Genomic DNA, 23727 nt, shown 5'->3' on the forward strand with positions numbered 1-23727 from the left:
TTGTGCTGTTAGAAATGTAATGTAACTGACTGGTTGCCCTGACATGACAAATAAATAGTTGATGTGAAGATGATGGAACAATTTTTCATGTGAAAATTACAAGTTGTGCATCTTGAATGGTACATATTGATCAGGAGAAGATGTATTTTCTTTCTTTGTGAGAGATCAAGTAGTCTAGAGATCACGATAGACATGGCTAGACACGAATGTGTTATCTTCTGTAGTACTGTGTCCATGTGTATTCCAGAACAGTTGTACCTTGCTGGTTCAGTTGAGCAGGTGATTCAGGGAACCAATGCAGTTCTAGAGAACAAGAGTGTCCCTTCCCTTCCCTTCCCTTCCCTTCCCTTCCCTTCCCTTCCCTTCCCTTCCCTTCCCTTCCCTTCCCTTCCCTTCCCTTCCCTTCCCTTCCCTTCCCTTCCCTTCCCTTCCCTTCCATATGTTACCTGCTTCTGTTGCACCATCAGCAGCCTGCCCATTTGAAGACCAATTTATATTTGACTAATTTGGCAACAAGCTGCTGCTGCTTAAGGAATTTAACTTTTGATTCTCTAAAAAAAAGTTTGCCTCTTCCCCACTTCCCCCAAGAGCTTCTCAGACCATTAAAATCATGACAATTGGCTGTGTAGCTATTAGAACCGTGCACTCTTACATTAATCTGAATTTTCAAGCACAATATTATTTTTTAAGAAGAAACTGCCAATCCAGGTTTGTATGGAGTAAAATAATATTTTAGCCACTTTTTTCATGTGATAAGATAATCTCACAGCAATTTTTAACAATCAATGAATTAAGAAAAAAGGAACTTTAATATATAATACTGTGTAAATATAAAACTATAATTAATGTAAAACTATATTGAAATTATTGCAATGGTATTTGTCATGAATAGTTCACTTATAACTCTACACTCAATATTTACTCTGTTTAGGTATCAGACCAATTGTTACTAGAACTTGTTTGGAAACCTCCAAAGTCATAGGCAGATGAATGATGGTACAATAATTGTAACCATTATTAGGGTTAAGGAGATGTGCTGATAGCAACCACATGGGAAGGAGAATTGAAGGAAGCAATAGTGATGGTGGCAAAAGTGACCCTTCGGGTATTTATGTAGCCTATGGGTTGCCTACTGTTTCCAAAGAATGACGAAGTGGTGAAAACAAATTAACAATCCTACTTAGGGTTTGCAAGCTATTATTTATTTTAATAAAATGATAGACTGTGCACACACTCATGGTTTTTCCCATGGAGAATTACAGCAATAAGATTTTCCTTCACAGAAATCCTAGTTCCCTCCTCATACATCTTTTATATTTAAAATTGTTCTGCTAGTGTCTCAGTTTCTCAGTGCAGAGCAGAAGAACCAGCCACTTTTTATTTATTTATGAATTGTGAAATTTCCATTAAATGAAAATAATTAAAGCACAAGGAGCCATTGTAGAAGATGACTCTTTAAATGAATGGATAGCCAGCTGAGAGAATTGGAACTAACAAGGTGATGAGAGAAGTTTTAAGGAACAGGTTGGTTTAGCTCTTTGAAGCTTGAAGTTGCATACATTTTATATACCTAGCATGTAATATGAACACTGAGGGAAAACTGAAAGGAACATCTCAGAAATACCTTTTCAATTCAACACTATAGTTTGTTAGAGTCATTGTTGTGGCACAAAGACTTGACCTGATAAAGTCATACAATTTGTGTGCCCAGTCCTGCTTTATTCACTACTAAAAAGTGCATAGATGTTTCTGAGTTCTCACAAGCCACAAAAAAGACCCAATGCAATTACAGTTCATGTAGCCAATACCCATGCAGACAATTGCTTACATGAAGTTTATCAAGTACATGAATGTGCCCTATTCAGAATTTTTAAAAAGGGTATTAAGGAAAGCTGAGTCTCGAATTCTTCTCCCTACATATTGACACTATCCTTACTAGCATTAAAATAAAATGAAAACATACATGCTTACCTGATTAACAGCTGCATTATCCTGAATAGCATTTGACTCATCTGTTAGTAACAAAGGATCTGGTTTACTAGGAGCCTGCTGTGGTGTCAAAGTATTTGTGCAGCTTCCAATGGGAAAAAGAATCTGGCTTTTCCGAGAGCCTGAAGTCAAAGAAACCTCATGGCAATAAGACTGAAGAAAGGCCCGGACTCCATCAATCCCCACAAACTGGGAGACAGGAACACCACCAAAGTTAATACTCCCTGAATGCGACATTTGTGAATTTCTCCATTTATGCAACTTGATGGCTAGTAGCACAAGGAGAAAGGTCAAAAATAAGCAAGAGACAAAAGCTACTGCAAGGACCAAGTAGTAGGTAAGATCGGAAGGAGTATCTATAGGAGCTGAGATGCTGTTCAGATCTGAGAAAGTTTCTGGGATACTGCTGGCCAGAACCACTGTGACTGTGACAGAGGCAGAGAGAGGAGGTTGTCCATTGTCCTTCACCAAAACCACCAGGTTTTGTTTGAGGGCATCTTTCTCCAGAAGGAATCGGGATGTCCTGATCTCTCCAGTGTGGAGTCCCAGAATAAAGAGTCCTGGTTCTGTGGCCTTGGTCAGCTGGTAGGAGAGCCAGGCATTCTGTCCAGAATCCGCATCCACTGCCACCACCTTTGTAATCAGATAACCTGGCTCAGAGGAACGAGGGGCCAGCTCTATCCCAGTGGAGCCATCTGCGGGAGGAGAGGGATAGAGGATTTCTGGAGCATTGTCGTTCTCATCCAGGATGAAGAGGGTCACTGAGACATTGGAGCTGAGTGGTGGGGAGCCCCCATCCTGGGCCTTGACCAGGAATCTAATTTCTTGGATTTCTTCATAATCAAAGGAGTTCAAGGCATAGACAACCCCAGTCTCAGAGTTAATTGACAGGTAGGAGGAAAGGAGGGATTCTCTTATTTGACTTTCAAACACTGAATACGTTATTCTGGCATTCTCTTCCCAGTCTGGATCATTTGCTTTTAAGGAAAATATGGAAGCACCTCTTGGATTATTTTCTAAGAGATAAGAGGTGTAAGATGATTTGACAAATAGCGGAGGGTTGTCATTAGTGTCTAAGACCTTCAGTGAAATAATTTCAGAGGTAGAGAGTGGTGGATTCCCTTCATCAACTGCTGTAATTGTAACATTGTAAGCTGCCACCTCTTCCCTGTCCAGATGTCTCTCTGTCACTAAAGTGTAAAAATCATCTTGTGTTTTCTTCAGCTGAAATGGAAGATTGCTGGGAATTGAACAGGTAACTTTCCCATTCACTCCTGAGTCCCTGTCTTGAACATTCAGAATGCCAATTGTGGTTCCTGTTGGTGAGTTCTCAGGGATAGAACTAATTGCAAAGGTTATTGTTAGCTGTGGCACATTGTCATTTAGGTCTGTAACATAGATCAAAACTTTTGACCTATTTCTTAAGGCACCTCCATCCATGGCTTGTACCTCAAATTCATAGAAAGATGTTTCCTCATAGTCAAGATTTCCCACAAGGATTATTTCTCCTGTTGTGGAATTTAAATGGAACTTTTGGGAGATTTTCTTTTTGTTATCTTCAAAAGAGTATTTAACTTCTCCATTGATACCTTCATCCAGATCTGTGGCCCTTATTGTAGCCACAGTAGATCCTTTGGGAATGTTCTCCTTGACAGTCACCTCATAAACTGATTGGCTAAAAACTGGCACATTGTCATTTGCATCAAGGACAATGATGTGGATTTGCAGTGTACCAGACTTGATTGGATCCCCTCCATCAGTAGCTGTCAGGATTAGATCATAGGCCGATTGCTCTTCTCTGTCTAGAGGTTTTTCCAACACCAATTCAGCCTGTGTGGCACCATTTCCCCCTCTTTGTACCTCCAGAGAAAAATGATTGCTGCCTATGAGTTCATAATCCTGAACAGAATTTATGCCCAGGTCTGGATCCTGAGCTTTGAGAAGAAGAAATCGGTCTGCGGGTGCAGCTGTCTCAGGAATTTCAATCTTCCATTCTTTTGAAAGAAATTGTGGAGCATTGTCATTGATGTCTGTAATTTCCACGTCAACATTATACAGTTTTAATTTACTTTCCATAAGAACTTGAACCTTTAGCATGCATTTCTCTGTTTCTCCACATACGCTCTCTCTGTCTATTCTCTCAGAAATTTGTAATTGCCCACTATTGACATTCAAAGAAAAATATTGAATCGTACCTTTACTCGTAACAATGCGGAGTCCATGATCTGAAAGTTGCTTTCCATTCATTCCTAGGTCCTTTGCAATATTCCCCACAAAGGAGCCTTTTGGCATCTCTTCTGGAATGGAATAGTGGATCTGCCCAGAAACTGTCTTCCAAATAAACAGTATGAAAAACCATTGCAGAGTTATTTTTTTGCAGCTCCACAAATCCTTGATTTCTTCCATTTTTGTACAGTCTTGTCCAACACCTTACAAATTAGTAATTACTATTTCCATTTGTTTCTTTTTTGTTGCTCCCAGTTACAGAATAAAATATCGTGCAGTGAGTGTGATTACAAGGGCTTTGCTGCCCTGGTCTCAATTTTCCTGTGCTTGTAACAGGAAATATAGATGACTGTTTTCTTCGTTATTGGTGAACAGTGACACCCAGAGGCTCAACTCAAAATGAAACTTCATCAGAAAATTGAATTGCTTATTTGGTGTTTACTTTCTGTCCTTTTTACTAGGCTGATAAAAATATTCAATTTTTGTTCAGGGTTATTTAATTTTTAATGCTGTTTAGATACATAAAGCAAAGCATTTGTTGCTTATGGCAATGCATTGAATTTTAAGACATGGAAGCCAGTCCCCATGCATCCACCTCCTTCTCAAGGTTTACCATCAGACAATTACCAAACCATATCCTGGCTCCATACTCCAACCCTTTTCCTCCACAACCAATCCCTTTCTTTGCAACATGGCCATCACATACTACTGTTGGTCTCTATTTTTTCATAACGAATAACTATATGAGAATGGTACAGTTAGTTGCACAAATTGCACCGGGTATGTGTTTGCGTACTCCATGTCTCAGTTAGCACTCCCTTACAGTTTCCAACCGCATGAGATGTGTTATCATAGGAATGTGCTTCTCAAAGGAGCTATGTAGTCTACTTTTTTCTCTGGACCCATTTTCTCCATCTCTCCTCACTTTCTAAGTTCATAGTTTTCTTCTCTCAGATCATATGAGATGATCTCTCAGATCAGATCATATATATCCAGCTTTCTACTTAAATGTTTCCATTTAAACCAACAAGCAGAGCAGCTATGTCTTTTTAGCCAATAAGCAGAATTAATTAATAGAGCTAAAATTCCAAAATTTAATCAGCATCAGCAAAGATATTTTCATATTTACCTGTTGATAACCCACAATCTTTGAATAAAATTTTTATGCAAAATTTAATTCATCCAGGACAGAATGATATTTGTACATACACCTGTGGTCCTCCCCACACCAGTAAATGTGGGAAACTTTAAGGAGCAAGATGGTAACTTTTTGAAACGTAAGACTAAAAGTGTGTCATTAGCCTATCTATCTGTCTGTCTGTCTGTCTACATGTGCGCGCGCACACACACATATATATCCATCCTGCAGATATGTGATATGGACAGCAGGGAAAAAACACGAAGGCACTTTTTCAAGATAATACTATAGTTTATTAGTGCCACATTGCAGCAAAGAAATCAAGCTCGACATCAATAATTTTTATCTCACTTCAAACATAAATTGCAGTAGGCTGTAGTATGTCTTCATATGCAATGCAAGAAAAGAAAATAATGCTTAGTTATTCAACAAAAAGTATGGATCTCAGCTTTAAAAGTTGCATGTTTCTGCTTAATCCAGAGCATTATGTATATCAAGAATCTACACACACAAAATTGTATACCTATAGACCTACAGGTAAGTTGCATTATGGACTTTATTACATAAGGCAGCCAAACTGACATTGCAGCTGAACCACTAACTGTAGCTATCACATGATGGAGTGTGCATACTGCTACTGGTTTGCCTCCCTCATCCCTTTTATAATTGAAGGGCAAAAACCTGTCAGTAACTCCCCAGACCACTACATTTTATTACTTCACTTAGTGTGATGGGTCCCTTCTGCTCTTGTGCCAGTATGCTGTTTGTCATGTGACATTACTGGATGGACTTCTTCTCTCCCCCTCTCCACCTCTGCACCTCTCCACTCGACCCATCACTATAAGTAATTGTTTCACTTTTAAAATCTTTTTTTTTTTGAGATCTGTCTTATTTTTTGTAATGCTGAAATTGCACGATCACACTAAAAAAATTAAACAAGTTACAAGGGTTTTTGTGGGTAGGGATTAGGGCAGGAAGGTGAGGCTATGAAGGGTGTGTGGAAAAACTGATTCAAGAACCAATGCAGCTCTGCTAATAAAGGATGGAATGATATTGAAGGTTCTCAACTTGAAATGTATCCATTATTAACATTAACATGCCTATTATAACACAGTGAGTTGGCAGGGTATTGTCATACTTGTGTGTAGGCTGAGTTTACAGAATCTGTGGGCACAATTCCACTTCACAGGTTTCCAGATTGGAATGTCTGCTTAATCCAAATGAATGTGAAGAAATCCGAACATTTATTATTAGCTCAGTTTAGCTACCACATTTTACACAGTGGACAATTAATGATTGGGATTCTATGCAATAATTTAGAAATGAATTGGACATTATCAGATAATGCAGCGTGTTCCAAGTAACATTACTTCTTACAATTGACAAGGCTGTAGCACCAGCAACAATAGATCACTGCCAACCGGAAGGTGGCAAGTTCAAAGTCCAAGTCAGATTGAACAACCAACTGTTAAGCCTAGCTTACTGTCCAACTAAGCAGTTCAAAAACAGCTGAGCTGTGAGTAGAGAAATTAGGCACCGCTTAAAGCAGGGAGGTATTTTACTACACCATAAAAATGACAGTGATCAAATAACAAGGAGGAAATACTATGATCAAAAGTGCTTGGCATCATAGTGGATGAAGCAACAACACCCCCTGTGGCCAGAATCAAGCATAACCTCCAGGCGCCAAAGTTGGAAAATGCCTAAATAGCTCTGTCTGTCTGTCTTGAATGTCTAAAAATGGCATTGAATGTTTATTTATTTATTTGTTTGTTTGTTTGTTTATTTATGGCATTTCTATCCCATCCTTCTCAAACCCTGAAGGGGGACTCAGGACTGCTTACATTTGGCAACAATTCAGTGCCATCAATACAAAAAAAACAGCAATATAGCAATAGTTTAAAACAATAGATAAATCATTAGGTTAAAAGCAGTTAAAACATTTGTCAACACCATAAAGCCAGTCCAGTTCAATTCCATAATTTTGTTAAAACCATAAGCCATTCCAGTTCAGTTCAATAACCAAGTGCTGCTACGTCTGTTGTCCAAAGGCCTGGTCCCAGTACCATAATTTCAGTTTTTTCCTGAAAGACAGGAGGGAAGAAGCTGACCTGATCTCGCTGGGGAGTGAGTTCCACAGGCGGGGAGCCACAGCCGAAAAGTCCCTGTCTCTCATCCCCACCAAATGAATTTGCAAAGCTGGCGGATCTGAGAGCAGGGCCTCCCCAGACAATCTTAAACTGCGGGGTGAGACGTAGAGGGAGATACGTTCTGACAAATAATCTGGGCTGGAGCTGTGTTTGCCATGTATGTGTGCATTGTGATCCACCCTGATTCTCCTTCGGGGTGAGAAGAGTAGAATATAAATACCATTTATTTATTTATTTATTTATTTATTTATTATTATTATTATTATTATTATTATTGTGCTATCCTGATCTTACTTATGGCCATTTCATTCTGATGTTCCTTTAACCTGTTTGGAATTGCTCCCAGAGCACCTATCATCACTAGAACTCCTGTGGGTTTCTTATCCCGGAGATGATGGATCACAATTTGTAATTCTCGGTGTTTCATAATCCCCCCCCCCCCTTCTTTGTCCAAATGTTTCTTCCTCAACCACATTCAGATCTGGCATTTTAGACTGATTATTTATCAGTTTGAAATTTAAAGTTGTGTAAGATTTTTATTTCATCAATTTCAAGTACTTATGTTCCCAGCCATTCTTTGAAGATAACTAATCATGTCTCTCCTCCCCACCAACCAAGCCGTAGGTCCCAAAAATTATAATGGTTCTTATACTCTCACATTTTTATTATCTGGCTGCATTTAATAATAAGATGGTCAACTGTTTCCTATTTTTATGTGCAAAGATGACATTTACTATCCATTTTTTTCAGTATTTGCTTTCATGTTGGGTTGTTGTAGGTTTTTTCGGGCTATATGGCCATGGTCTAGAGACATTCTCTCCTGACGTTTCGCCTGCATCTATGGCAAGCATTCTCAGAGGTAGTGAGCTTTCATGTTATTTGTGTGATGTGTCTGTTCTTGAGGTAAGAAACAAGCTCTGTCAACTGCAAAAGGCTATCTTACTAGGATCTGCACGCATCATTCGAAAATACATCACACAGTCCTAGACGCTTGGGAAGTGTTCGACTTGTGATTTTGTTATATGAAATCCAGCATATAGATCTCGTTTGCTGTGACATACTGTGTTTTGTGTCAGTAAAATAATAACAACAACAACAACAACAACAATAATAATAATAATACATTATATTTCCCTGTAAAATTATATGTGGGACTTTGGGATGATTTACTGTCCAACCCTTAAGAATTATTAATGTGTTACATGCATTAAAGGGTGTGTCTACACTGGAGAATTAATGCAGTTTGACAGTTTGACTGCCAAGATTCAGTTCTATGGAACTATTTGGCAGACCTTGTAAAATCACAACTTATACTATCGAGCCATGGTGTCACACTGCATTAATTCTACAGCATAGATATATCCTTCCATACACATAAGTGCTGACAAGGCGACACTTTTTGGACAAGGTGTAGAGGGGTATTATCTTGCCTTTTCAATCTGTCTAAAATTCCCTGTGTTCAGTTCTGGGATGTGCTGCTGGTCTTTTGCTCCCTTCAGATTCTGGAGGCATCCCATCTGCTACTAGTACTTGGCCACTGTTGGAAACTGCATGTTGGAACTTTGACTTGACAAAGCAGTGCCTATCTTATTTATTTTATATATGGATTTACAAGATCCAACAGAAGCTTACAGGACACAACCTAAAAGTAACTGTAATCAACTTTCTTGCCACAAATTTGTTCTATACATATCAATCTAATTATCCACATAGAAATCAGTTTCTCCCAACCATCTCCAAAGAGCCTTTTATTACTACACTAGTTGTGACAATGTTGTAATGAAATATTTGCCCACTACTGAACGGTATTATACAGGACATAGGCAATTTTCATTTAGGGTTTTTTTGCCTTTAAATATCTAATGAAATGAAATATAATAAAATGCAGCAACTGTAAAAAAAACAAACCACTGCATATATTTTCAGTCAATATGATATGAGTCCCATCCCACATACCAAAATAGAAAGCAAGTGAAGGAGGAAAAGGGAAGTGAATAAAAATGTGGTATATGTTCTGTGTAATAATATCAAAGTCAGGAAGCTATTCACAAAAGTAGAGGTATATGAAATTTCACTTTTTGTCAATGCAAGTATTTCATAGAATCATAGAATAATTTTCTTAATTTGACAAATCTATTTTTTTTTTACTCACCTGGACTGCAACAGAATCACTATTAATCAAATCTAGATCTTCACCAGATAATATCGGATCTTTCCCACTGTAGGCCTGTTGATTGCTCATAGTATCTGAATATTTCCACTGAAAATATTACACTGGTTCTTTCTAGAACTTGTGGTCAAAGAAACCTCATGGCAATAGGACTGAAGGAAAGCTCGAACTCCATCAATATCCACAAACTGGGAAACAGGAGCACCAGCATAGTTAATATTTTCAGACTCTCATAATTGAGAAATTCTCCATCTGTGCAACTTGATGGCCAGTAGCACAAGGAGAAAAGTCAAAAATAAGCAGGAGATAAAAGCTACGGCAATCACTAAGGTGAGATCTGAAGGGGGATCTATAGGAGCTGAGGTACTGCTCAGATCGGAAAGCATTTCAGGGATACTGTCAGCCAGAACCACACTAAATATCTATCATTTCATGTTGACAGTATGTTCACAAGTACTGTTTGTACTAACTGATTCATGTGGCACAAAAGAAGGTAGTGATCCTTTCCCTGCATCATATACCTCACACATGAGTTTCCATTTAAAACAAAAGTTTTTCTGAGGGTGGGGTGGGAATAAAATTGGACAGAACACATACAGACCTCCCTCTGAAACATTTACATAATACAAGTCTTCAGACACTGGATGGCAGGAAAACCATTAAGTGTTACTCCATGACCACGCATCAGCTAGGATTTACTGTATTAAGGTTACTTTCAACCATATTATGATACTGAAGGTGATGTGATCTATATTAAGATATTGAAAGTATTGTAATCCATATTAACTGGGCTTGATTCAATCTAAATCATCCTAACTTACCGTATGTCCCCCAACAAACCATCACAGCAGTTTCTAGATGACTACTTCAAAATAGAGAAAGCAATAGTTTTCTGCCAATTCTTTTGAGCTCTCTTCTTGATTGTGTATAGATGTTTCTGAATTCTCACTAGTCACAAAAAGAAGGCCTAAATTATGACTCAGACAGTAAGTGTATATGTAGCCAATATCCAGGCGTACACACGTAAGTGATTATGTATATAAATGTGCCCTACACATAATACACCCCCCCCCCACACACACACCCCCCCAAGATATTACAGGAAATACCAGGCTATAACACTTTCTGATACAATATTCAATGAGTACTTTATTGTGTGGATCCCAAGGCTGCTTAAAAGTGGAACAATCCATGAATATGTTTATTTCTTGGATATTCATGACAAATATATATATATATTTCACTGATGAATTGGAACTGACAATTCAAATACAAGAAAAAGATTTTTTTTAAAAAAAAACTAGAATTTGGAGCAATATATTTCACTGCTGATTTCAAACTAAGAATTCAAAGAGAACATAGATAATGTTTTGAAAGAAACTAGAAATTAGAATACAAGATTTATATCCAGAATTTAATGCAAGTACATATGATCATAACAAAATATTTGCAAGCAAAAACTATTAACTCACCTTGATGATAATTAGATCTCTGTTGTTCAAATCTAAATCTTCACTAGATAAAACAAGATCCTTAACATCGGAATTCTGCTGATTGGTCAAAACTTTGGAATCATTTGCCTTTGGGGTATTAAACTGGCTCTTCCTAGTGCCCGAAGTCAGAGAAACCTCATGGCAATAAAAATGAAGAAAGGCCCAAAAGTCCAGGCTAGAATTCTTCTCCTCACATAATGACACTATCCTTACTTGTATTAAAATAAAATGGAAACATACGTGCTTACCTGAGTACCAGCTGCATTCTCCTGAATAGTATTTGACTCATCTGTTAGTAACAAAGGATCTGGTTTACAGGGAGCCTGCTGTGGTGTCAGAGTATTTGTGCAGCTTCCAATGGGAAAAAGGATCTGGCTTTTCCGAGAGCCTGAAGTCAAAGAAACCTCATGGCAATAAGACTGAAGGAAGGCCCGAACTCCATCAATCCCCACAAACTGGGAGACAGGAACACCACCAAAGTTAATACTCCCTGAATGCGACATTTGTGAATTTCTCCATTTATGCAACTTGATGGCTAGTAGCACAAGGAGAAAGGTCAAAAATAAGCAAGAGACAAAAGCTACTGCAAGGACCAAGTAGTAGGTAAGATCGGAAGGAGTATCTATAGGAGCTGAGATGCTGTTCAGATCTGAGAAAGTTTCTGGGATACTGCTGGCCAGAACCACTGTGACTGTGACAGAGGCAGAGAGAGGAGGTTGTCCATTGTCCTTCACCAAAACCACCAGGTTTTGTTTGAGGGCATCTTTCTCCAGAAGGAATCGGGATGTCCTGATCTCTCCAGTGTGGAGTCCCAGAATAAAGAGTCCTGGTTCTGTGGCCTTGGTCAACTGGTAGGAGAGCCATGCATTCTGGCCAGAATCCGCATCCACTGCCACCACCTTAGTGATCAGGTAACCTGGCTCTGAGGAGCGAGGGGCCAGCTCTATCCCAGTGGAGCCATCGGTGGGAGGAGATGGGTAGAGGATTTCTGGAGTATTATCATTCTCATCCAGAATAAAGAGGGTCACTGAGACATTGGAGCTGAGTGGTGGGGAGCCCCCATCCTGGGCCTTGACCAGGAATCTAATTTCTTGGATCTCTTCATAATCAAAGGAGTTCAAGGCATAGACAACCCCAGTCTCAGAGTTAATGGACAGGTAGGAGGAGAGGAGATACTCTCTTATTTGACTTTCAATGACATAATATGTTATTCTGCCATTTTCTTCCCAGTCTGCATCATTTGCTTTTAGGGAAAATATGGAAGCACCTCTTGGATTATTTTCTAAGAGATAAGAGGTGTAAGCTGATTTGACAAATAGCGGAGGGTTATCATTTATGTCTAGTACTTTCAGCGACATAATTTCAGAGGTAGAGAGTGCTGGAGTCCCTTCATCAACTGCAGTAATGGGAATATCATAAACTGCCACTTCTTCCCGGTTAAGGCTTTTTTCTGTCACTAAAGTGTAAAAATCATCTTGCATTTTCTTCAACTTAAATGGTAGGTTGCTGGGAATTGAACATGTAACCTGCCCATTCACTCCTGAATCTCTGTCTTGTGTATTTAAAATGGCAACCGTTGTTCCTGTGGGTGTATTTTCAGCAACAGAAGTTATTGCAAAGGTCATCACTAAGTCAGGGGGATTGTCATTTATGTCTGTAACATAGACCAAAACTTTTGACCTATTTCTTAGGCCACCTCCATCCATGGCCTGCACCTCGAATTCGTACCAGGAGGATTCTTCATAGTCAAAATTTCCTACAAGGATTATTTCTCCTGTTGTGGAATTCAAAAGGAACATTTGAGATATCTTCTTTGTGATGTCTTCAAAAAAGTATTTTACTTCTCCATTGATGCCTTCATCCAGATCAGTGGCCCTTACCGTAGCAACAGTAGACCATTTGGGAATATTCTCCTTGACAGTGACTTCATAGACCGATTGGCTGAAAACTGGCACATTGTCATTTGTATCTAGAACAACAACGTGGATTTCTACCATGGCAGACTTTATTGGATTGCCCCCATCAGTGGCAGTCAGAATAAGATTATAAATTGGTTGCTCTTCTCTGTCTAAAGGTTGATCCAACACTAGTTCGGCCTGTCTGGCACCATTTTCTCCTTTTTGTATCTCCAAAGAAAAACGATTACTGCCCATGAGTTCATAATTCTGAATAGAATTTATTCCCAGATCTGGATCTCGAGCTTTAGGAAGAGGAAATCGGTCTGTGGGTGTTGCTGTCTCAGGAATTTCGATTTTCCATTCTTTTGATAGAAATTGAGGTGCATTGTCATTTATGTCTGTGATCTCCACTTCAATGCTATAAAGTTTTAATTTATTTTCAACGAGTACTTGCAACTTTAGCATGCATTTTTCTGCCTCTGCACAGATTTTTTCTCTGTCTATTCTCTCAAAAATTTGTAAGTGCCCATTATTGACATTCAAAGCAAAATACTGTGTCATACCTTTACTCGTAACAATGCGAAGTCCATGATTAGAAGATTGTTTTCCGTCCACTCCCAGGTCCTTTGCAATATTCCCCACAAAGGAGCCTTTCTGCATCTCTTCGGGAATGGAATAATGAATCTGTCCAGAAACAGTCTCCCAAGAAATCATCATGATAATAAGGCATTGCAGGATTCTTCTTTTGCAACTCCATGGCTTCTGAGTTTCTTCCATTTTTTAACTTGTAGGAATCTAAGTTTCAATTAAAAACCTCTTCTCTTAATTGTTATTGGTTTCCAGTGTTCCCTTCTGTTGCTCGTATGTTTAGTTTGAGATATTCTATAGTCTGTTTCTATGTAAAAAGCAGTATTGCTTCTAATCATATACTGTTTTAGCCAGCCAGTCTCTTAGTCTTTTCTGTGTGCTTTAGAGTATCACATTCTACAGTGTTTTGGCTTGCAATTTTCTTCCTTGTTAGTCAACAGCGACACCCAGAGGCTCAACTCAAAACTATGGAAGACTCACTGGAATATCTTTCTTCAATTTCTTTCTTTCAGAGTCATAACCATTTTGATTAATGTCTTGTTTTAAAAAGAAGGGTAAGTATGATCTATTATCATTATTCTTTCCGAGCAGACACATGTTAAGGGTGCAATAGAGTAACTATTTTTCATGGATAGTCTCATGTTTAAAAAATATTATATATCAAATGAAGAAAACAAAATGAGTACTTATGAGAACCTTAGACAGATGGTTATGTGTAAATTCAATGACTCTGAGTAAATCTATTTGTATTGTGTTTAAACTATAGAACAGCTGAATAAACAAGGGAAAGTGGTTACATGCTTGATCAAACAGAGGTATAAATAATATTCAATAGTATTCCTGTACCTTTATATTTTGTAAAGTGAACAATATGTGTGCGCACGTGTGTATCAAATGAATGAAGATCACCCCCTCATTTGAATACAGATAAGACTGGTGATATAAACATGCTGACAAGGTTGATGTTTAATATTTAAATAGTATTTCGAGACACTAACAAAGCATTGGTTGGCTCTAGGAATACATGGGATTTGCATATATGAAAGTATGCTCACCTTTGTCTGCTTGTCTAATAGGCATGTTGTCTACACTTTCTCTCTCTGAGTTTTCAAAGACCCTGCTTTCCATTCACCCATGCACCCAATCCTCCTTCTCATCATTAATCATTTCCATTTATCAAACCATGTCCTGTAAATTTAAATTTCCATTCTTTATTGCACTTTTTCTTTTCACACATCAATTTCAACGTACAGGGCCCTCCACAGTTATGCATTTTTTTTTCATGATGAGATCCTTCAGTGGCTGAGGAATAGCACAATAACATATACAGTTTGGATCTGCCTTTGATCTGTCTGAATTTCATGATGACAAGAAAATATGTTTTATATGGCTCTCAGTGGACTCTTGTTCTCTTTCCTCTGAGTCTATTTCTGAAACTATCCCAGTCCATCCTAAAAGTCTGTAGACAGTATCACATTGTAACTGCAGCAAGGTCCCCCCCCCCCCCCACATCATCAGCACCATCCAAAATTCTGCAATTTTTGTTTTGGATAAAGACCGGGCTTATAAGTCTGGATTCTATATACAAAAGGGAATTGTCTCAAAACTTAATTCAGAAATTCCAATACAAAGTTATAATTTTCAATGATTGACAATAAAATACCATCAGCTCCTCAGAGGGAAAGTGAAATGTTATCTACATCTTGAATACTGTTATGGAGATGACCCATTCACTCAGACTTGCCAAGGGCTACTTGTGTGTGGAAAGATTGCATCAAAGGGCATCCTTAAATCATCAAGAGGGAGGGGATAACTGTTTACTAGAAAGTGTCTCCTCCCCTCCCCTGTCCTATCTCTGCAAGATATATGCATGAACAAAGAAATGGTTGCAAGACTCTTCCTTTGCAATCCTTCTGAGTGATATATCTACTTGTTTGTTGGTCAATAGTATATTTCCTCAAAGGCAATTTGGTATGTATGCTGTTTTATAAATTCCTTAAAATGTGCACGTGTTATGTCAAGTTGCCTGTTGAGTTATGGTGACCTATTTTATGATGGAAAGAACATACATTTCTATGAGGAGAAATTTTGTGCAAGTGCAAACTGTGAGTTCCTAAGTAAATCTCAAACTTCAAATGTTCTAATCAGTCCAGAATTTTCTTGTCAAGGTTTTCTAACAGTTGAGAAATATGGTTTTGAACATTCAAAAATATTTTCTAATGATTATTTTCATCTCCACACCCCAATGAAATCATGGGAACATTACAAATTTAATTCTTGTTGATTACCTTGGGAAAGAACACAATATTTCTATAATGTTGCTGCTGACACTATGTTATAAGAAACATACAGCTTTTCCACTAAATAGGTCTCCTGTTTTGTTTAGAAAGAGTAATCGGGGCACTCATTGAAGCTAATTACATAAACTATATTTATGTTTGATAATGTTTAGGAATACAATATATCAATTGTTTGCAGCTTATTATTTGGTCTTCACTCTGACTTGTTTAGACATAGCACAAAGTCTTCTATGCATATGTATAATTCTTCTTAAAATTTGCAAAAAATAACAGAAGAACTAAGTCAATTTTATTTATTTATTTATTACATATATTTATACTTAATCACATCACAAGAATGTGATATATTCTCTTAATCACATCACAAGAATGTATAGCTACATTTACAATAATGAGAAAAATCTATTTAGCATTTTGGTCTAGAATTCCAACAGATCTGAAAGTAGTATTTCTGCTACTTTTCAATTATATCTATATTCTGATATGCCTCATTCAATTTCCACCTAGATTTTGTAGTTCTAAATTATCCAATTCTATTTACAGGGTGAGTTTTCTGTTTTGATTTCCAAAATTTGTCTAAATTTATGTGAATGTGCTCAAAAATTAACAAAATGAATGGAAACCTTCAATGAACTGTGCACATAGAATCATGGAATCATAGAGATGTAAGAGAACACCAGGGTCATCCAACCCAACTCCCTGAAATGCAGGAACATATAACCAAAGCACTCCAACACATGGGCATCCAGCTTTTGTTTAAAAACCTCCAGAGGAGGCTCCATCACACTCCCAACAGATTCTACCATTGGTTGGAATCTCTTTGCACTGTAAAAGCTGTTCACCAAACTGCTCCAGAAGGGCTCTCTGTATTTGTATGACTTTAAGTCATGGCTAAATGAGTGTCCTTTAGAAGTGCTGTGACTTCATATTGCTCTATGGCTGATGGTTGAACTAGATGTCCCTTGTGTTTATGTCCAGTTTAATGATTCCTTTTATTTCATTACTCTTTACTTTCAGATTAATTACACTGATTTTCTTTTTATTGTACCTTCCTTTTTTCTTTTTAAAATACTTTTTTGTTTTCATGATTTTTCAGCCATTCCAATACCATTTTATTTCCTTACCATTAACTCTGATTTATTTTATTTCCCTTACAGTTGTTCTTTCTAGTTAACTGTTTCCCACAATTCACATTACTTGTTGTAGCAGGAGAAGCAACGTCACCACTACCATTGCCAAGTGGTAAAATAGAAACAATGCAGCACTGGAATAGGACAGAAGGTTTCTGGAAAGGTAGATGCAGAATGGAAAAATCAGAAAGATAAGGAGGTTTAAAGTGCAAGGCAAATAAAAATGTTCATTAGTACTCCTAAGTGTTCTGACTTTGGCACCACTGAATGATGATTAGGTGGGAGGGGGGATAAAGGAGGAGAAAACCTGATGAGAACAGCTGTTTGGCATTATTGTTGAAATGAGCTGAAAAAAATAGCATAAGCAGTGTTCAGGTGGTTGGGAATTTTCTTGTTGGCCAAAGTTTGTAGGGAAGCACCAAAATAAGGTTGAAATAATAAAATAGTTTTAAAAGCACCATAGCAGAGGAAACTGAGCATTATATACTGCTTTAATAACAATCTGTTTTGGGAAAGGAAGAAGTAGCTCTAAAATGATTTGCTTACCTGGATGATAATTAGTTCCCCATTGTTCAAATCTGAATCTTCACTAGATAAGATAGGGTGCTCCACCTCAGAATTCTGCTGATGACTCAAAATGTTTGAATGATTTGGTTTGGAAGTATTGAACTGACTCTTCCTAGAGCCTGAAGTCAGAGAAACCTCATGGCAATACGACTGAAGAAAAGCCCTGACTCCATCAACCCCAACAAACTGGGAGACAGGAACACCACCAAAGTTAATACTCCCTGAATGAGACAGCTGTGAATTCCTCCATCTGTGGAGCTTGATGGCCAGTAACACAAGGAGGAAGGTCAAGAACATGCAGGAAACAAAAGCCACTGCAACCACCAGGTAGAAGGTAATGTCTGAAGGGGGATCTATAGGAGCTGAGAAGCTGCTCAGATCTGAGAGGGTTTCTGGGATACTGTTGGCCAGAACCACCGTGACAGTGACTGAGGCAGAGAGGGAGGGCTGCCCATTGTCCTTCACCAAAACCACCAGGCTTTGCTTGAGGGCGTCTTTCTCCATTAGGAACCGGGATGTCCTGATCTCTCCAGTGTGGAGTCCCAGAGTGAAGAGCCCTGGCTCTGTGGCCTTGGTCAGCTGGTAGGAGAGCCAGGCATTCTGGCCAGAATCTGCATCCACTGCCACCACCTTAGTGACCAGGTAACCTGGCTCTGAGGAGCGAGGGGCCAGCTCTATCCCAGTGGAGCCATCAGTGGGAGGAGACGGGTAGAGTATTTCTGGAGTATTGTCATTCTCATCCAGAATGAAGAGGGTCACTGAGACATTGGAGCTGAGTGGTGGGGAGCCCCCATCCTGGGCCTTGACAAGGAATCGAATTTCTTGGATCTCTTCATAATCAAAGGAGTTCAAGGCATAGACAACCCCAGTCTCTGAGTTAATGGACAGGTAGGAGGAAAGGAGAGCCTCCCCCATTTGACCTTCATTGATTGAATAAGTTATTCTGGCATTCTCTTCCCAGTCTGGATCATTTGCTTTCAGAGAAAAGATGGAAGCTCCTCTTTGATTGTTTTCTAAGAGATAAGAACTGTAAGAGGATTTGACAAATAGAGGAGGGTTATCATTTGTGTCTGATATCTTCAGTGAAATAATCTCAGAAGTAGAGAGTACTGGAGTTCCTTCATCAACTGCTGTAATAGTAATATTATAAACTGCTAGTTCTTCTCTGTCCAAGCTCCGCTCTGTTACCAAAGTGTAAAAATCATCATGTGTTTTCTTTAGCTCAAATGGAAGGTGACTGGGAATTGAACATGTAACCTTTCCATTCACTCCTGAATCTCTGTCCTGTGCATTTAAAATGGCAATTGTAGTTCCTATTGGTGCATTCTCAGGGATAGAATGGATTGCAAAAGTCATCATGAGTTCTGGCACATTGTCATTAACATCAGTAACGAAGATCAAAACCTTTGATCTGTCTCTTAGGCCACCTCCATCCATGGCTTCCACTTCAAATTCATACAAGGATGATTTCTCATAGTCAAGGCTTCCCACAACAATAATTTCGCCCGTTGTGGAATTTAACAGGATCACTTCAGATATCTTCTTTTTTAATTCAGTTAAGGCGTATTTTACTTCTGCATTTATTCCTTCATCCGGATCAGTGGCCTTTATGGTAGTGACAGTAGACCATTTTGGTATGCTCTCCTTGACACTCACTTCATAAATCATTTGGCTGAAAACTGGTGCATTATCATTTGCATCAAGAACAATTATATGAATCTGCAATGTGCCAGACTTGATCGGATCTCCCCTATCAGTAGCGATTAGGATTAGATCATAGATGGATTGCTCTTCCCTGTCTAATGGTTCCGCCAAGACCAGTTCAACCTGTCTGGGACCATTTTCTCCTTTTTGCACTACCAGAGAAAATTGGTTATTTCCTGTGAGTTCATAGTTCTGAACAGAATTTATGCCCATATCTGGATCCTCAGCATTGGGAAGAAAATACTTATCTAGAATTGAAGCTGTCTCAGGAATTTCAATTTTCCATTCTTTTGATAGAAACTGAGGAGCATTGTCATTTATATCTGTTATTTCCACTTCAACTACATAAAGTTTTAATTTACTTTCAACTAGAACCTGCAACTTTAATATACATTTTTCTGTTTCTCCGCATATCTCCTCTCTATCTATTCTCTCAGAAATTTGCAAATGTCCATTATTAACATTCAAAGCAAAATACTGAATCATACCTTTACTAGTAATAATGCGGAGTCCATGATCTGAAAGTTGCTTCCCATCCATTCCTAGGTCCTTTGCAATATTCCCCACAAAGGATCCTCTCTGCATCTCTTCTGGAATTGAATAGTGGATCTGCCCAGAAGATGCAATGCAAAGAAACAGCATGATAATAAGGCATTGAAGCATTCTTCTTTTGCAGCTCCATGACTTCTGCATTTCTTCCATTCTTCTGAAACCAGTAAAAGGCACTGGTTTCAATTCAAAAGCTCTTCCAATAATTGCTGGTTCTGAATATTTTGCATTTGTTGCTCCTGTTTCTAATGTGAAAAAAACACCATAGGCCGTTCTTTTCCATGTAAATGTGATCACTGCATCGTTCTCAACGCTGTTTCAGTCAGCCCTGTCTTTTGATTTTTCTTTCTATTCCAGAATGCCGGTCCTTGCATTTTTCTTCCTTATTGGTGAACAGCGACACCCAGAGGCTCAGTTAAAAACTGTCAAATACTAATTCGAATAGAAAACTGAATACATCTAATGGTTTGAGTGAATGTTATGTGTCTTTCTTTAATTTATTTCTTGCAATATAAATAGAGTGATAGTCTTATTAATAGATGGATTGAAAATCAGATCGTTTTATATAAAAACACACAAATAGATCAATTATCCTTATTGTCTCTTTATCTACAAAATATACTTTCTAAAGATTCAATAGGTTAATTTTTTATCAGTAATCTCATGTTTCAATAATATTTAATACTAGCCATCCCCCGCCATGCTTTGCTGTGGCCCAGTCTGTGTATATGTGTTTTGTGTGCTCATATGTGTGTATATGTGGTTTTGTGCATGCATTGTAATGTATTTTTTATTTTGTTGGCTTTTTAAGTCTCTTCTGCTGTGTTTTTCACTGTTTTTATGAGTGATTGTCAATCATTGGCCTGAGAGGTTTGTTGTGTCCAAATTTGGTGTCAATTCATCCAGTGGTTTTTGAGTTATGTTAATCTCACAAACGAACATTACATTTTTATTTATATAGATTAAATTAGTGATCCTCGCTCTTCCACATTTGAGGGCAACTGAAGCTAAAACATTGGCAACAAGGATGATAAACACTCATTTACTATTTAGTTTTATTTGGAGATATAAAGCAAAGCATTGGTTGGCCATAATAATATATGGACATTTTATACACAGGGGTCAGCATGCTCTTCTCTGTCTCCTGGTCTAACAGATACAGCCTTCCTACTCTCTCTCTCTCTCTCTCTCTCTCTCCAAATTTACAAAAACCCTTTATTCCATTCATCACCTTCTTTTCAAAGTTAACCATCTCCCATTTATACACCATCTTGAAATTTCATGCTCACTTTATTAATTGTCCCCCATTTTTTGTACACATACAAAGACCGAAAACCATAGATATGGCAATTATAATTTACTAAATTGCTTAAAAATGTACAAAGATATTTTTAAAAGCAGGTTGCTATGTAACCTGTACCAAAGTCATAAAAAAATAATTTGCTGCTCCCATTACCATTACAAGTGTCCTTTTGTATGTTGTCTTTTATTTAAAATTAAAATCCCTTAGGATTCATCAGAGAATGACAGAAAGATTGGAACAATTCTACTCTAAAATTATATTTTTAAAAGCATTTAAAAAGAAACTCAAAAATATTACTAGCTATAGCAGAAGATCAAAATAACCCAAGCATTACATAACTGAAGAAATATGAATGTTTTATTTCCTAGTAACAAAGAAAATAGAGTTATTTCTCTGAGTTGGAAGACAAGATTTGAGGAATACACACGAATTATATTGGCATGGAATTTTTGAAAATAGCAACCTTCTGCAAACCTCCTATACTGGTTATTTGTTATGTATATAATTGTGATTACTTACTATATTGTATTATATTATGTAGTATGCAGTTTCCCCTTAACTCTATGTTGTATGGGGTTGGGGGGGGGGTGCAGACCATGTGACCAGATCTGGGACTATTCAGACAGAGACTCCTTTTTACAAGGCAGTTTGCATCAGAAGCAGTACAGTTTAGAAGTCAATCAGTACAGTATGCTATTGTCAGTGTTAGTGTAAAGTTGGTGTCAGTATTTTTTATTTATTTACTTTGCATATTTCTACCCTGTCCTCCTCTCTCTCTCTCTCTCTCTCTCTCACACACACACACACACACACCAGCTTTACAACAGGCATTCATTCAGTGAGTAGTCAGTCTTTACTGAGTCAATGTTCAGTAATGTATTAGACTGAAGAGAGTGTTAGTCTTTGTGCAGCAGAGACTATAACAGAATGCTTTAGAGAACTTATTGTTTAAACTATCAACCAATAAGAAAAGTACCTGTATGCTGGATATATTAAGTTTGTAAGTAAATCAAGTATGCTACTTTTAACGAAAACTACTTATTTTTGGTCTCTCAAGAGCATGATTCAAAAACCAATATATTTTATGGGAAAGTAGTTTTTTGGGCAATTGAGATAACACTTCTGAAGATCTGCTATATATTTTGTGCATTGGCATATCTTTGTTCCTAACAGTTCAGAGAGATAACCAGGTATATCAGTGTAACAACTGAGAAACCTAAGTTGCCTTCCATGAATACCAGTGGATATTTACCACTAAGGAGAAGATTGACTCAAATGAGTATTTAACTCTTCTTAGGAAGATCATATTTTACAAAAGGTTATGATTATTCCAAATAGTGTGAATGCCAATTAATCTCCAAAAGGGTCACGCTTCCAAAAGGCTGTGGAGATTCCTGGTTTTCCAAAAGGTTATGATCTCTAAAGGGTCATGGCTTTCCAAAATAATTGTACCTATGAGCTTCTCTATCTCATTAAATACCTGGAGCAGCAGTTCCCAAACTGTGTTACATAGAAACCCGAGGTTCTGTAAAAGCGTCATAGGGGTTCTGCAAAAAAACTTAAAAATCAAATTAAAAAATAATATATTTATAAAGAAATATATTTATAATAATATATTTTTAAAGAAAACCACAGGAGTTATATTTTACAGACACTAGGAGGGACATGGAGTGTGGGCAAAAAAGCAATTTAGTGTACCTCTGCAATAAAAATGGATTCTGAATATGTACCAACCAATTTTTCGGTAGGACTGATAGACATATACAATGCTTAGCAAACATCGGGAATAGAATTAAGGTTCTTAGGAGGAGAAATGTCTCTTCAAGGGTTCATGACTGACAGAGTTTGGGAACCACTCACCTAGAGCAACATGTGATTTATGGAAACTTCTCAGTTGCACTGTTTTTAAATTAATAATTCCAAAGAGATTGTGTAGAATTATTGCACTGGTTTTTCTTGTTGAAAAAAAAAACATGTTTAGAGTTTAATCTGACACATCAGAGATTCTCTGAAAAAGATGGGTTTACCTCAAGATACCAGATATCAACATGACTCAGCCCCAAAATAATTGCACAGTCCACTAAAGATATTTGGTCAGAAAAGTCATAAGGATTAACACTGTCTATTTGTGTGTGTGTGTTTTATCTATCTATCTATCTATCTATCTATCTATCTATCTATCATCTATCTATCTATCATCTATCTATCATCTATCTATCCTATTTATTAATTAAATCACCAATTCCTTTCCCCTCAAGAAATGAAAAAAACTAAATTCTCTGTTAAAGTGAGTCATTCTGAATGAAAGAAATTTTCACTGGAAAGAAATTGGCATAATGTAATTTTCTCTAAGTATATTGATTTCAAAGGGAAACACATTGATTAATTCAACTTTTAAATATTTGGGTCACAAATACTTGATTTAATCAGTTTTATAGTTCTGCTATATCAATATTTGCTATTAACTTAAGCATAAAAATACAACTAGAGGATCAGAAAGTGGCTTTACAACCTAACAAGGG

General features: G+C 37.6%; 1 protein-coding gene across 12 annotated transcripts in view; it reads right to left on the reverse strand.

Annotated features, from left to right (window-relative positions):
* The window catches only part of LOC132774269 (protocadherin gamma-A4-like), a 393640-nt gene that overhangs the window by 311827 nt on the left and 58086 nt on the right, over window positions 1-23727 (reverse strand). Inside the window, exon 1 of one of the 12 annotated variants that reach the window (XM_060774215.2) lies at window positions 17629-20238. The exons of 9 other annotated variants lie outside the window; for them this stretch is intronic. In XM_060774215.2, the coding sequence (XP_060630198.2) occupies window positions 17629-20055 (2427 nt within the window). In that variant the 5' untranslated portion in view covers window positions 20056-20238. Of the gene's footprint in view, window positions 1-1971; window positions 4411-11414; window positions 13991-17628; window positions 20239-23727 lie in introns of those variants that run through there. 2 more of the 12 variants (XM_060774216.2, XM_060774217.2) reach the window with 2 other exon arrangements.

This window comes from Anolis sagrei, chromosome 4 (genome assembly GCF_037176765.1).
Source record: "Anolis sagrei isolate rAnoSag1 chromosome 4, rAnoSag1.mat, whole genome shotgun sequence".
In the NCBI taxonomy this organism is placed as follows: domain Eukaryota; kingdom Metazoa; phylum Chordata; class Lepidosauria; order Squamata; family Dactyloidae; genus Anolis; species Anolis sagrei.